The sequence below is a fragment of the Oryzias melastigma genome, linkage group LG17 (assembly GCF_002922805.2).
Source record: "Oryzias melastigma strain HK-1 linkage group LG17, ASM292280v2, whole genome shotgun sequence".
In the NCBI taxonomy this organism is placed as follows: domain Eukaryota; kingdom Metazoa; phylum Chordata; class Actinopteri; order Beloniformes; family Adrianichthyidae; genus Oryzias; species Oryzias melastigma.
In genome coordinates this window covers 28,477,557-28,490,535 of record NC_050528.1, presented here as the reverse complement: position 1 = coordinate 28,490,535, position 12,979 = coordinate 28,477,557, and the positions used below count along the sequence as shown (strand labels likewise).

The following is a 12,979-nucleotide window of genomic DNA, read 5'->3' as shown; positions in this document are numbered from 1 at the left end:
ACACCTCGTGTGTCAGAAGGGTCATAACCCCCTCCTGTAAAATCTGTAGAAAAAAGAGGCATTCAGCTCAGCTGTTGGAGGACAAGTTAGTTCCCTTGTCTTCTTGGTGTGACATTTTTTGCCCAGAAAGAAAGTACAACCTAAATTTGCTTCCATCATTCCCAGCCAGGTCCAGACCGACACCCACGTCACGCTGAGGCAGCATATGGACTCCGGATTGAGAGACTGAACCAGGAGCTGGCCACCAAGACGAGAAGCATTCAAGAACTAAACCGCACTGTGAAGAGATTACAAAGAGAAAGGAGGAACATGTCTGTGTCAGAACCCTGTATTACAGGGACCAAACAGCAGTATTGCTGCCACCGGACACATCACTCTGCCCCGGCAGAGGACTGTTCTGCTGGAGTCACCACCTTCCTACCTGCTCAGTATGAGAAGGCCTACCAGCCTGCTGTTTTTACAGGTGGGTCAGAGGTCCTTTTTATAATTTGAATATAGACTTTCATCTAATTGAAAGCACATAGCAGACATTTACAAACTCTTGACATCAAGTAATCACATAACAGAGAGTGTGATCAACCTTCAAAAACAAAACTCATCTTAGAAAAATCCACCTTTTTTCATTGACGAACCAGTGGCTTAAAGCTTGATGTGGCTTAATACTTCCTTTTATCGCCACAGAAAGCTGAAGATACAGTATGCACCACTGCAAGGCTAATGTTTGTGAGAGGAGAACTAACCAGTGCTTCTTGTGGTAGGGAGTCACATCTCTGAGGTGCTACAGGAGAACAAGGATTTAAAGCAGTCCATTGAGCTGCTCCGACTGCACAATGAAGAGGAGAAGGCAGCTCTCAAAGCTGATGCTTTTCAGGCTAAAGAGGAGTTGCTCAGGTATGTGCACGTGAAGGACAGCTTAATGGAGGCTTTCTGCCAGCATTTGAGAAAGTGTGATGTGGTCATTAGGCTCGAAGAGCAGCTGACATCCTTGAAGACAGAACATCATAGGGTGCTGGTCCATATGAGGACCACTGCCCTGGAGCACTCTTCTTCCAAAGTTACAGAACTGACCAACAGGCTGAGAACTCGGGAGGTAAGAGCAGACAGCCAAGTAGCTGCGAGCAGCAGGACCTGGACTGATCTGGTTCTTTTATTTTTAAATATTTTTTATAGACAGATCTGAAACATTTGCAAGAACAGCTGAAGGAACTTCAGAAGTCTAAAGAAGCACTGGCTGTTTCCAAATCCAGAGAAGATGTTCTACAGATGCAGGTCAGCATTTATTTTCATTACAGAATAATATGGTAGTAGGGCTGGGCGATAAAACCATAACCGTATATATCATAATAGATCTTTTTCTCAATAGAGGAGTTACTCTAACGCAATAGACTCTTATTTTGAAGCGTTTGAAATTTACACTCACCAGTTGTGAGTATTTTCTCCTCTTTGGCGAGTTAAAGTTAGAGTTACTCAGTAAATATTTTCATCTAATTATTAGCTCTCATTGTGGTAAATTATTTGGCCCTCTCCACTTCCTTCATCTGCATGCAGGATAAACTAACGCTCATGAGACACCACACCCCCGCGGTCACTTCTGCTAATCTTCTCTGTGTAATGTTTAGCTTCAGCTGATGAAGCCGCAGAACATCTGGTGACTTTTAACGGGATCCAGTCAGAACTGGAAGATGAATCAGATGGACTTGTAGCAGCAACAAAAAGTTTAATAAAAAGTGTTGATTTGGTGACCGCAATCTAGCATTAGCATGATGCTAATGCTAACGAGCTGCTCCATGTATGTAAACACGGACCAGTTTACAGTCGGACAATATTTTCACTGACCAGACTTTGAGACCTGGTGGATAAATACAACAAAATTAATTAAGAACATTCTTAAAACATTTTCTTGATATAATGACAGAATTGAATCCACTGTGTATTAGAAGTTGGTGTTGCACAAAAACTGCAACCTGTGTCAGATGTTATGATGAACCCCCGCCTCCTTCCCTCGGGAGTGCCTTCCAGATATGATATATAACAACAATAGTTCAAATCTTTGTTTTCAGGCTGTTTTTTGTTATGATTTCATCTAAATGTCAGGGAGATCGACCATGGTTAAAATCCTGCTTCTGTGTTTGGGTTTAGCACTTTTTTTTCTCCCACAGTCAGAAATCGTGCTTCATAGGATAATTGATGGCAAGGTAAGTTTGTTTGTATAGCTCAATTCATTTACAGAAACAATTCAAAGTGCTTTACATAAAACATTAAAATAAACAATCAAAAAAAATGGTAAATATGCGATCATTAAAATAAAATTAAAAGAAAATAAGATTTTAATTTAAAACAAGCATAGATAGACAGTGCGGATGTAAACTTTTGAATACATATTAATCAAATGCAACTGAGAACAGGTGAGTCTTTAACCTGGATTTAAATACACTGAGTGTTTCAGCTGATCTAATTTTTTCCGGAAGTCTATTCCTGATCTGTGGTGCATAGAAGCTGAATGCAACTTCTCCATGTTTAGTTCTGACTCTAGGAACTGATAAAAGACCGGATCTATCCCACGCTGCCAGTTCTTTGGTTTTCTTCAGGTCAGACATTTTGTAACATCGTTATGCTCACTTCCTCTGGATCGACCAATTAAAAATCAGATTGAAGGCTTCCTGTTGGACTTTAGCTTGTTGACTGTTAACAAAAAGTTAATCTCTCTTTTTTATGGAAAGGTCCTCTTATGTGACAGTTTTGAAGACTCCAGAGCTAAAGCCCTGTGGGAAAAAGATCTTGGGACTGATTTGGATGATGGGCAATGGTGGAATGCTTTTGAATCCATAAATAAATAATTTTCATGCAACGGGCTGAGAGAAAACTAGTACAGGATACTACACAGACTACAGTGTACCCCTCACCTTTGAACAAGATCAACCCCCAGGTCTTGGACATATGTATCAAATGTAAAAAGGAGTCAGGAACCTATTATCACTGTTTCTGGTCATGTCCATTAATATCTAAATTCTGGAGAAATGTTACAAAAGAACTTATTTCAGTACTACTTAACACAGTAAAACTGGATCCAGTCTTGTTCCTTCTGAATATACCTCCAAAGCAGCTATGTGTAACCGCTACACAGCTGATTTTATTGAAAAAACTCTTGCTTCTGGCAAGACGATGTGTTCTTCTGCAGTGGATAAAGGAGAAGCCTCCCACAGTTACTCAATGGTACAAAGAGACTTTCCAAGTTCTTCCCTTAGAACATCTTAGTGCCTCCCTGATGGGGAATGATGATGATTTCTTCCGAATTTGGCAACCCCTTCTTAATTATTTACCTGATGACCTTCTCAATCTACTGAAAAAGGGACACTCCTCCTTTGTCTTCTCAAGAACTCGGTGAGGAGATGGGAAAGCAGTTTGGATACGATAAAATACGTACTGATATGCGACTCCATGTGCACTACTTATCATTATTACTATTATTATTTTCTTTTTCCTATTATTACAACTTGTCTATTTGACTGAATTGATGCTGTGCTGATTTGTTCATTGTTCTTTATTTTGTTATTGTCAAAATCTAATAACGTATTGTTTAAAAAAAAAAAAAAAGACCAGATCCAGATGATCAGAGAGGTCTGGCTGGTATATACTGGGTCAGGAGGTCAGTCATGTATTTTGGTGCTAAACCATTCAAAGCTTTATAAACCAGTAACAGAACTTTAAAGTCTATCCTCTGACAGACAGGTAACCAGTGTAAAGACCTCAGAACTGGACTGATGTGGTCTACTTTCTTGGTCCTTGTGAGAACCCGAGCAGCAGAGTTCTGAATAAGCTGCAGTTTCCTGATGGATTTTTTTGGTAGTCCTGTAAAAACACTGTTACAGTAATCAAGTCGACTAAAGATGAAAGCATGCACTAGTTTCTCCAGGTCCTGCTTAGACATCAGATCTTTAATCCTTGAGATATTTTTGAGATAATAGACTGACACACACACGTGTCATCCACTATACATCCACTCTCACAGACACTCCTAGGGACAATTTAGAGCCATCAACTAACATATGAAGCATGTTTTTGGACGGTGGGAGGAAGCCGGAGTCCCCGGTGAAAACCCACGCATGCACAGGGAGAACATGCAAACTCCACACAGAAAGGTCCCAGCTGGGATTCGAACTGGGGCCTTCTCGCTGTGAGGCAAGAACGCTAACCACTGCGCCACTGTGCAGCCCTGTTGTGACACATCCGGTCATTAATGTCCTCAATGCATTTACCAAGAGCCTGTACAGGGCCTCGGTCTCCTGGTGTCAGTCTAATATATATCTGTGTGTCATCTGCATAGCTATGGTAACTAATGTTGTTGTTCTTTATAACCTGGGCCAGTGGGAGCATGTAGATGTTAAATAGAAGTGGTCCCAGGATGGAGCCTTGGGGCACTCCACATGTAATTTCTATTGGCTCAGAAGTGAAGTTACCAATTGACACAAAATATTTCCTGTTTTCTAAGTACGTTTTGAACCAGTTTAGTACTGGCCCAGTGAGACCCACCCAGTTTTCCAGTCGTCTGAGTAGTATTGCGTGGTCGACTGTATCAAACGCAGCACTGAGATCCAGTAAAACTAGCACTGACATATTTCCACTGTCTGTATTCAAACGTATGTCATTAGTCACTTTGGTCAGAGCCGTTTCAGTGCTGTGGTTCTGTCTGAAGCCGGACTGGAAGACATCATAGCAGTTGTTATTTATTAGGAATTCATTTAACTGATGGAAAACAGCTTTTTCAATGATCTTACTTAAGAATGGCAGGTTTGATATCGGTCTGTAGTTGTTCATTTGAGTTTTGTCTAGACCAGTGTTCCTCATTCCAGGTCCACCGAATGCCTCCCTGTCTGTTTTCCAGCTCTTTGTGAACTGCTTGCTGCTGATTACCTGGACCAGGTGTGTTCATTCAATCAGAATGTGAAGACATCTGACTGAACTACTCAGCAGCTTGCAGGGCTTGGAGATCTGGAAAACAGGCAGGGTGGTGACTCTCGAGGACCTGGAATGAGGAACACTGGTCTAGACTATCCTTTTTTAGGAGTGGTTTGATTACAGCTGTTTTCAGTGGTTCTGGGAAAACACCAGATGTTAAAGACAAGTTGACAATCTGGAGCAGGGCTGGTTCCAGGATCTTTGAAACTTTTTTGAAAAAGCTTGTGGGTAGAATATCCAGACAGCAGGAGGAGGAGTTCAGCTGACATAGAATGTCCTGCAGTTCTTTACTGTTTATGGGTTGAAACTGAGCCATTGGGTTTATACTGGTTTCTAGTGGATAGGGTTCATATCCTGAACTTGTAGTTGGTGAAACAATTGTTTGTCTAATGTTTTTGATTTTGTCCCTGAAGAATTTGGCAAAGTCATTACAGGCTTTGGTGGAGTAAAGTTCTGGTGCCACTGACACAGGCGGTTTTGTCAACCTGTTGACTATATTAAATAAGGTCCGAGCATTATGGGAGTTTTTGGTAATAATGTCAGAAAAATAGGACTTCCTTGCATTGCTCAGTTGTAAATTATATAAGTGAAGTTTCTCTTTATAGATGTCATAATCTACCTGTAGTTTAGATTTTCTCCAATCCGCGTTCAGATTTCCGACATTCTCTTTTTCCGTTCTTTACCAGAATGGAATTTCTCCATGGAGATTTTTTCCTACCAGAGATCACCTTCAGCAATACTATCCATGATATTTCACATGTTGGAATTAAAACTATTAACAAGTTCGTTGACTGAATCCCCTGAGAGGGGAGGAGTCAGAGAGAAAATCTGATTGAACATCTCACTAGTATTTTCAGTTATATACCGTTTTGTGATCTCCTCCCTCAAAACATTTGTGTGTACTGGAATTGTGCTCTCACAGAAAACACAGCAGTGATCAGACAGACCCAAATCACATACAGTAACCTTAGAGATGTTCAGACCTTTGGAAATCAATAAATCAAGAATATTCCCTGTGTTGTGTGTGGGCTCTGTTACATGTTGAGTCAACCCAAAATTGTCCAGAGTGTTTATCAGGTCCTTAGTCCCTTTGTTCTCAAGATTTCCATAATGGATGTTGAAATCTCCAGTAATGATTATACAGTCAAAATCAAGACAAATTATAGACAGCAGTTCACTAAACTCCAGGTTAAATTCTGGACTGTATCTAGGGGGGGGGGGGTAGATATTTATAAATATGGTTTTGAGTGAGGCCTTCAGCTGTAGGGCTACGTATTCAAAACATGGAAAGTTTCCAAAAGATAACTTTTTACACTGAAACATTTCATTGAAAAAAACTGCAACCCCCCCTTTCCTCACTGATAACAGCATAGTTGGGAGGAGCTGACTCTGTGAGAACTGCTTCGATGCTATTCACATCTAACCAGGTTTCAAGTTCTTCTTCACCTTTCGGCTTATCCCAGTTTGGGGGTCGCCACAGCAAAACAGTACCCTCTGTTTCACTGCAGTGATTTGGCAGAGTTTTTACGCCAGATTCCCTTCCTAATTGAAGAGCACAGGGACCCAGTTAGGCAGCAGTGTCAAGGGTCTTGCCTAAAGACCCAATCTGGATGGAGATCAGGATTTTGACTCTGTTAAACATAATCTTGTATATAACGATGCATATTTGGTAGATGGTAATTTGATAAATGTTAAGAATATTTAGTTTAAGTAATAGGTGCGCAGAAGAAGTTGACATTTTAGAATGAGTTGCAATACTCAAAAAGCGTTTTTGCACCTTCAATATTGTAGTCAAGGTTGAAGGAAATGTGCTAGCCCAAACAATATTACAATATGACAGGTATGGATAAATTAAACTATAATATAAAGTAAGTATTGATTGTGAATTCAAAAATGTACTAACTTTTTGAATAATTCCAATAGATTTATTAATTTTTCTGGTCACCCAGTCAACATGTGCTTTCCAGTCTAAACTTTCATCAACAATGACACCCAAAAAAATAATGAGGACAGGTTCCAGTGATCCCTGGAACCAAGAATCCCTCAAGACAGCACGTCATGACACACCACTTGTACACAATCTGGATCCATTACAAAAATCTCAAGAACTCTAGGAGTCTTCATAGGAAACTTGCTGAAGTTGTGGAAAACCACCATAGAAACCAAAGGTAAGCTACTTGCACAAGTGTCCATGAGATGTGGCCCCGCTACTGTTCTGAACCCCCTCAGCCAAATAATCAACAAGACTGGCTGTGGCTGGCACCAGAACTGGAGCAACCATCAGTCACCTCCTCTACATGGATGGCATCAAGCTATAAGAGCGAGCGAGACATTGACTCCCCGATTAAGGCTGTGACGAGTATCCGGGTGCTCAGAGACTCATCGTAGCCTCCAAAAATTTGAGTGCAAATATTCGCAACATCCAAGATTGCTGATTCAAGAACTTTATCATTATAATAAAGTGCAGTAAACATATAATTCTGGAACTAAGTATTTATTGCTTCTAAATCAAACAAATTCTCCAAACAGGTGAACTAAAACTGACCCACCCAACCAGAAACACTAGGGGGGTTTGAACTGGCTGACCAAACATGGACACAAGAGGGAGGTAACTACTAATAACAAACAAAACTTAAGCGCATTAACCAAAGTGACAAGTTATTAGTAATTTGACATTGAACAGAAATAAAGCTAAACTCAGGCCTAAAACAATTTTAAGTAATCAAAAGAAACTGCCAAATTAAAAGAATAAACTCTTTGTTTCTTCACATCTACTTCCCGTGGAATCATCCAGGAAGTTGTCCTGCTCCTCCCACTGCCACGTCTCAATCCGGCCAGCAGAAACTCAGAAAAAGAATTAAAAAAAAGAAGAAAATCAGAACAAGATTAACCAAATGTTTGAACAAATCATCAAGTTAATGATGCCACAAAACAAAATGTGTAACACTGGATGTTTCATCTATCCAGGATGAAACATCCAAGATGCATGAATATGTCAACCTCAAGGTCCCAACTGACAGCAAGCTCAGTGAATGTCTCAGACAATGGAGAGCAGAGGATGCTGGAGGACAGAACCTCATGGGAGGACAAACCCCTGCATCGGATGTACCACCGGACAATGACTGAAAACTTACCCATTGAAATGTTAGATATTTTCTTCTTACGTTAATCAAAGGTTAAATGATGAAAAGGTTTTTAATGCAACATTGACCAAAATGGGAAAATTGTTTAAGCCCTCTATTTTATTATCAAACAGCTCTGGCTTTTTTTATGAAAATGCCTTTTTTTTCCTGCATTGTTTAAAGGTGGTTTTCCAAGGCCAGAGACGTGGTGTCCCTGAAAGTCCTCAGGTTATATGAGTAGACTTAAAATGAACATTTTCCTGTAAAGCTTTTAGAAGGGTTTAAAGCAATATTATAATACAATTTTGAAACAAGAAGTTGTGATGCTTGCAGGTCAATATGTTGAAAAATAGGGGTCCTTTTTTACAGCAAGTTTTAAACCTCCGATCACCAAAACTGGATTCCTCTGCACAGAAAAAAAGGAACAGGATAAGCTAATTTTTACCATTTGTCAATGCATGTTTTCAGGTGGCCGGCTTGCTTCAGGAGTTGAAGAAAGCCAGAGAAGTACAGGGACCAGAGGCAAAACTACTGAGTAACTTGGAGAAGAAGATTCTTCACATAGAGCTCAGACATGAGCTCAGAGAGAAGGAGCTGCATCAGGTACAGTGAGGGAAATAAGTATTTGAACACCCTGTGATTTTGAAAGTTTTTCCATTTGGAAATCATACAGGGGTCTGACATTTTAAAGGGTCACCAAACCCTAAATCAAGTGCAGTGCAGCCGTCCTGTCCCATGTGAAGAAAAACACCCCCATAGCATGATGCTACCACCCCATGCTTCACAATAGGGATGGTGCTCTTGGGATCGTCCTCATCATTCTTCTTCCTCCAAACATGGAATTTAGACCAAAAAGTTCTATCACACAACTTTCTCCCATGATCATCTGGATCATCCAAATGGTCATTAGTAAACATGTGCTGGTTTAACCAGAGGAACCTTCTGTACCATTCATGATCCCAACAGTAACCATGGAAACGGTGGTCCCAGCTCTTTACAGTTTACTGTCCAGCTCCTCCCGTGTAGTTCTGTGCTGATACTCACCTTTCTTAGGATCACTGAGACCTCACCAGATGAGATTTGGAGCTCCAGTCTGAGGCAGATTGACACTCATGTTTAGCTTCTTCCATTTTTAATTGCTCCAACAGTGGATCTTTTTTCATCAAGCTTTGATTGATTAATTGATTGATTTTTTTTTTCAAGCATAGATTAAAAAATACAGGACAAAACGGACAATATTTCAAACTCATTACAGAAACAATTAAATGCATTGATTATAAAATAGAAAACGAAAATAAAACGCACTTATGTCACATTTGGTTCATTATTTTTTGTGATAATTAACTTAAGTCAGCAGAGTTTGATTGATTGCTTGAAAATGAGTGGGAAGAAGCGAATTTATACAATAATTACTTTAAATATTTACTTAATTTCACTGTTTTGCATAATTATGTAATCCGGTTGTTGTTTTTTTTTTTTTTGTAATTCCCAATAGCAAAGTAAAGGGCTTGTTGATTATTGATTAATCTCATCAAACATTATTTCTGTAAACAATAACATAAATCATACATCATGTAACAGATATACAATACTCATTGATTATCATCAAAATACAATGTTATATTGATGTAGAAAAATAATCATTACACATAGAGATCAAGTTTTAAAGTAACAATAGAGTTCTTATTAATCATTCTCTGAAAGAATTATTATATATTTTCAGTAAACATTAATGATTCACACAATATATAATAATCATTGATTATCTTTAGAACACATAATTACAATAATCCTGTAATCATTGATACATATTTTGGATCAAGTAAAGGAAATGGTGTGTCTGTGAGAGTGAATGTGTGTGATTGAGGCCCTGTGACAGACTGGTGACCTGTCCAGGGCGAACCCCGCCTTCGCCCTTCAGTAGCCGGGATAGGCATGAATAAAGAAAATTAATACCATAGTGATTGTAAACTTTTCAGTAATCATTAATGTATATTCAGTGTTGGGACTAACGCCGTTTAAGTATAACGGCGTTACTAACGGCGTTATAATTCAAGTAATTTAGTAATCTAACTAATTACTTTCATCCTCGCTGTAACGCCGTTATAGTTACTTCGTGTAAATCGCGGCGCGTTACTTCAAAGTTTGATGATCTTGCTGGAGCTGGGCGCTTCGCACCCGAAAGTTGCTTGTGTTGCGCGCCCCAAGTTGCATCAAGATACACGAGAAAATCCGGTTTCTTTTCAAAATATAACCAGTTTTTTCACAATAAAATGCCACGATTGACAAATGTGATTATGTTTTTGTATCTAAACAGGCGGTAGACACGGATATAAACATACAATCACAACACAAACGTGCACGCGCGACCACAGTGACACACAAAACAGACAGGCACGCACACTTTTTTTTCTTTTTTCACAGACACGTACACACGCAGATCAACGTGGATAGACTCCGGTGCGGAGTGAGGAGTTTCGGGAGTTAATAAAACGACAACAGAGAGACAGAGAGTAGCTCATCTTAGCAGAAACAGGGGGTAATATTTATAAAACACACAACACAGACAGACACGAGCGCGCACAGATCAACGCAGTGAGCAGACTCCGGAGCGAGTGGGCGGGGCTGCGGGATTTTGGGAGAGAAAAAAGAGATGCAGAGAGCTGCTCCTCTTAGCAGAAATATGGGTTAATAATTGTAGTTTATTAATTTATTATTGTTTTGCACTTTCAGTTTTTTAAGCCATTTTGTTTAATTATAGTTGTAGGTAAGATACTTGAAGTATGTTAATAGTTGAAACGTTTACCTTTTTTGTGTGAAGTTACATTTTTTATATACCACTTGTTGCAGTGTTTTGTGTGATAATTCTGACAAATAAATATTGAAAATTCTTTCCCTAAACCCTCTCTCATGTGTATCCTAAACTTAGACAATATGACTCCATTGGAAAACTATACCAGTATACTATTGTCGGTTATCATCTATTATTGAATGTAAATTATTTTTTTTATTTGTAACGCAGGAAAAAATACAAAATATTACCATATTTAAAGAGTAATTTAAAACGAGTTACTTTTCCAAGTAACTAATTACTTTGAAGATGCAGTAATTGAGTTACTAACTCAATTACTTTTTGGGAGAAGTAACTAGTAACTATAACTAATTACTTTTTTGAAGTGAGATGCCCAACACTGTGTATATTACATAACATAAAACTCATTGATTACATTTAAAAAATCTTGGTAACACTTTATAATAAGATTCCTTAACAAGCTTTGTTACCACATTAATAAGCATTATTAATGTTCTTATAAGGTGTTAGTAAGACATTTATTGGTATAATAAGCCTATTAAGGCTTATTAAATTCCTAAGTTAACAGATTTACAAGCATTATTAATGTGTTAATATGATGCTTATTGTTACATTTATTACCATCTTATACGTGGAACAAATAAGTGTTAACAAGCTTAATAAGAATCATTAACAAAACATGTTAACAGATTAGTAAGGCTTATTAATGTGTACAGTTCTTGTAAGACATTTAATATCATTATAGATGTCTCACACTGACTTATGTGTTAATAAGCTTAATAAGAATCCTTAATAAACTTAAGGATTAATTTACTGCATTAATAATGTGTTAAATGCTAGTAAAGTATTTAGTAGCATTATAGGTGTCTCGCAAATACCTGATAGTGTTAATGAGAATATTGACTACTCAGTCAGACCATTGTCTACAAAGATCATATTAGTAAACTGGTAGCAAGCTTAATAAATGTATTAATAAACTTTGTTAACCATTTAATAAATGTTTTACAGCACCTTATCTAAAGTGTGATCAAAACCATATTAGTAAACTGGTAATAAGCTTTACAAATGTGTTAATAAACTTTGTTAACCATTTATTGAATGTTTACCATAAACAAGCACAAAGCATAAAACTTGTAAAATGAAACTTTTTTATATACACTTGAAACTGAAATATTTATATACATTCTGTAACAATAAAAACATCTGCAAATGTTTAAAGATTTTGTAAAATCACTTTCAAGCTTTAAATAACATTTTCAACAAGTGAGAAAAACTTTCTGAACTCTGAGACTCTAAAAAGATGTTTACAAACAAATTTTCAAAAAACAAACTTTTAAAGGCAACAATAACACATAAAACCACAAAAATATTCCTAATTTTTACATCAGTGATTCACTATTTTCCAGTAAGAGTTACAAAATGTGCAGATTTCCTTTATTTAGCACGTTATTTCTGATCAGAATCAAGTCGAAGTACAAGAACTACCAAAACACAGTTGCCCACAATGCATTGTTTTGTAGTCATATAGACGGCTTGAAGTCAGTGCGGCGCCAGATTTGCAGCAGCACCCGCCTGGGTGGGCGCTTTCCCGCGATATTTTCATGATGATTGACAAGTAACGTAAGAGTCCAAAATACCCAACATGCACCGCAATCCAGGCGATCTTCTGCGCAGCGCCGCGTCCGCCTGCATGATCTCAAACACAGCTATTCTGACGGCGGGTTCACACTGGACACAGAGCGGAGGAAGCTTTCATTCGGCTTCCATGTTAACCTACGGCGTGGTTCACTCCGGGCGTGGAGCGGCGCGTCCTCCGCGGAGGGCCCACGCCGTGCAGCGGATCGTTTCGACGTCTGGTCTATTTTGTGCGCGAGCCGCGAGTGATCCGGGTCAATTTTTGGCAGGAAGTTACATCAACATACATGGGAAAATCCGGTTTATTTTAAAATATAACCAATTTTTCACAATAAAACGCCGCGATGTCAATTGCGATCATTTTTTCGTGTCTAAACAGACTGTAGAGACGAAAATAATCAACACCCACACACACACACACACACACCCGGGCGCGCGAGCACAGACACACACA

The 12,979-nt window shown here is 38.7% G+C and overlaps 1 protein-coding gene across 1 annotated transcript in view; it reads left to right on the top strand.

The window, feature by feature from the left end:
- The window catches only part of cep162 (centrosomal protein 162), a gene marked incomplete at its 5' end in the record, with an annotated part of 120,830 nt that overhangs the window by 88,939 nt on the left and 18,912 nt on the right, over positions 1–12,979 (top strand). Inside the window, 5 exon segments of the mRNA XM_024280308.2 lie at positions 166–463; positions 759–891; positions 964–1,090; positions 1,171–1,269; positions 8,547–8,681. Of these exon segments, the coding sequence (XP_024136076.1) occupies positions 166–463; positions 759–891; positions 964–1,090; positions 1,171–1,269; positions 8,547–8,681 (792 nt within the window).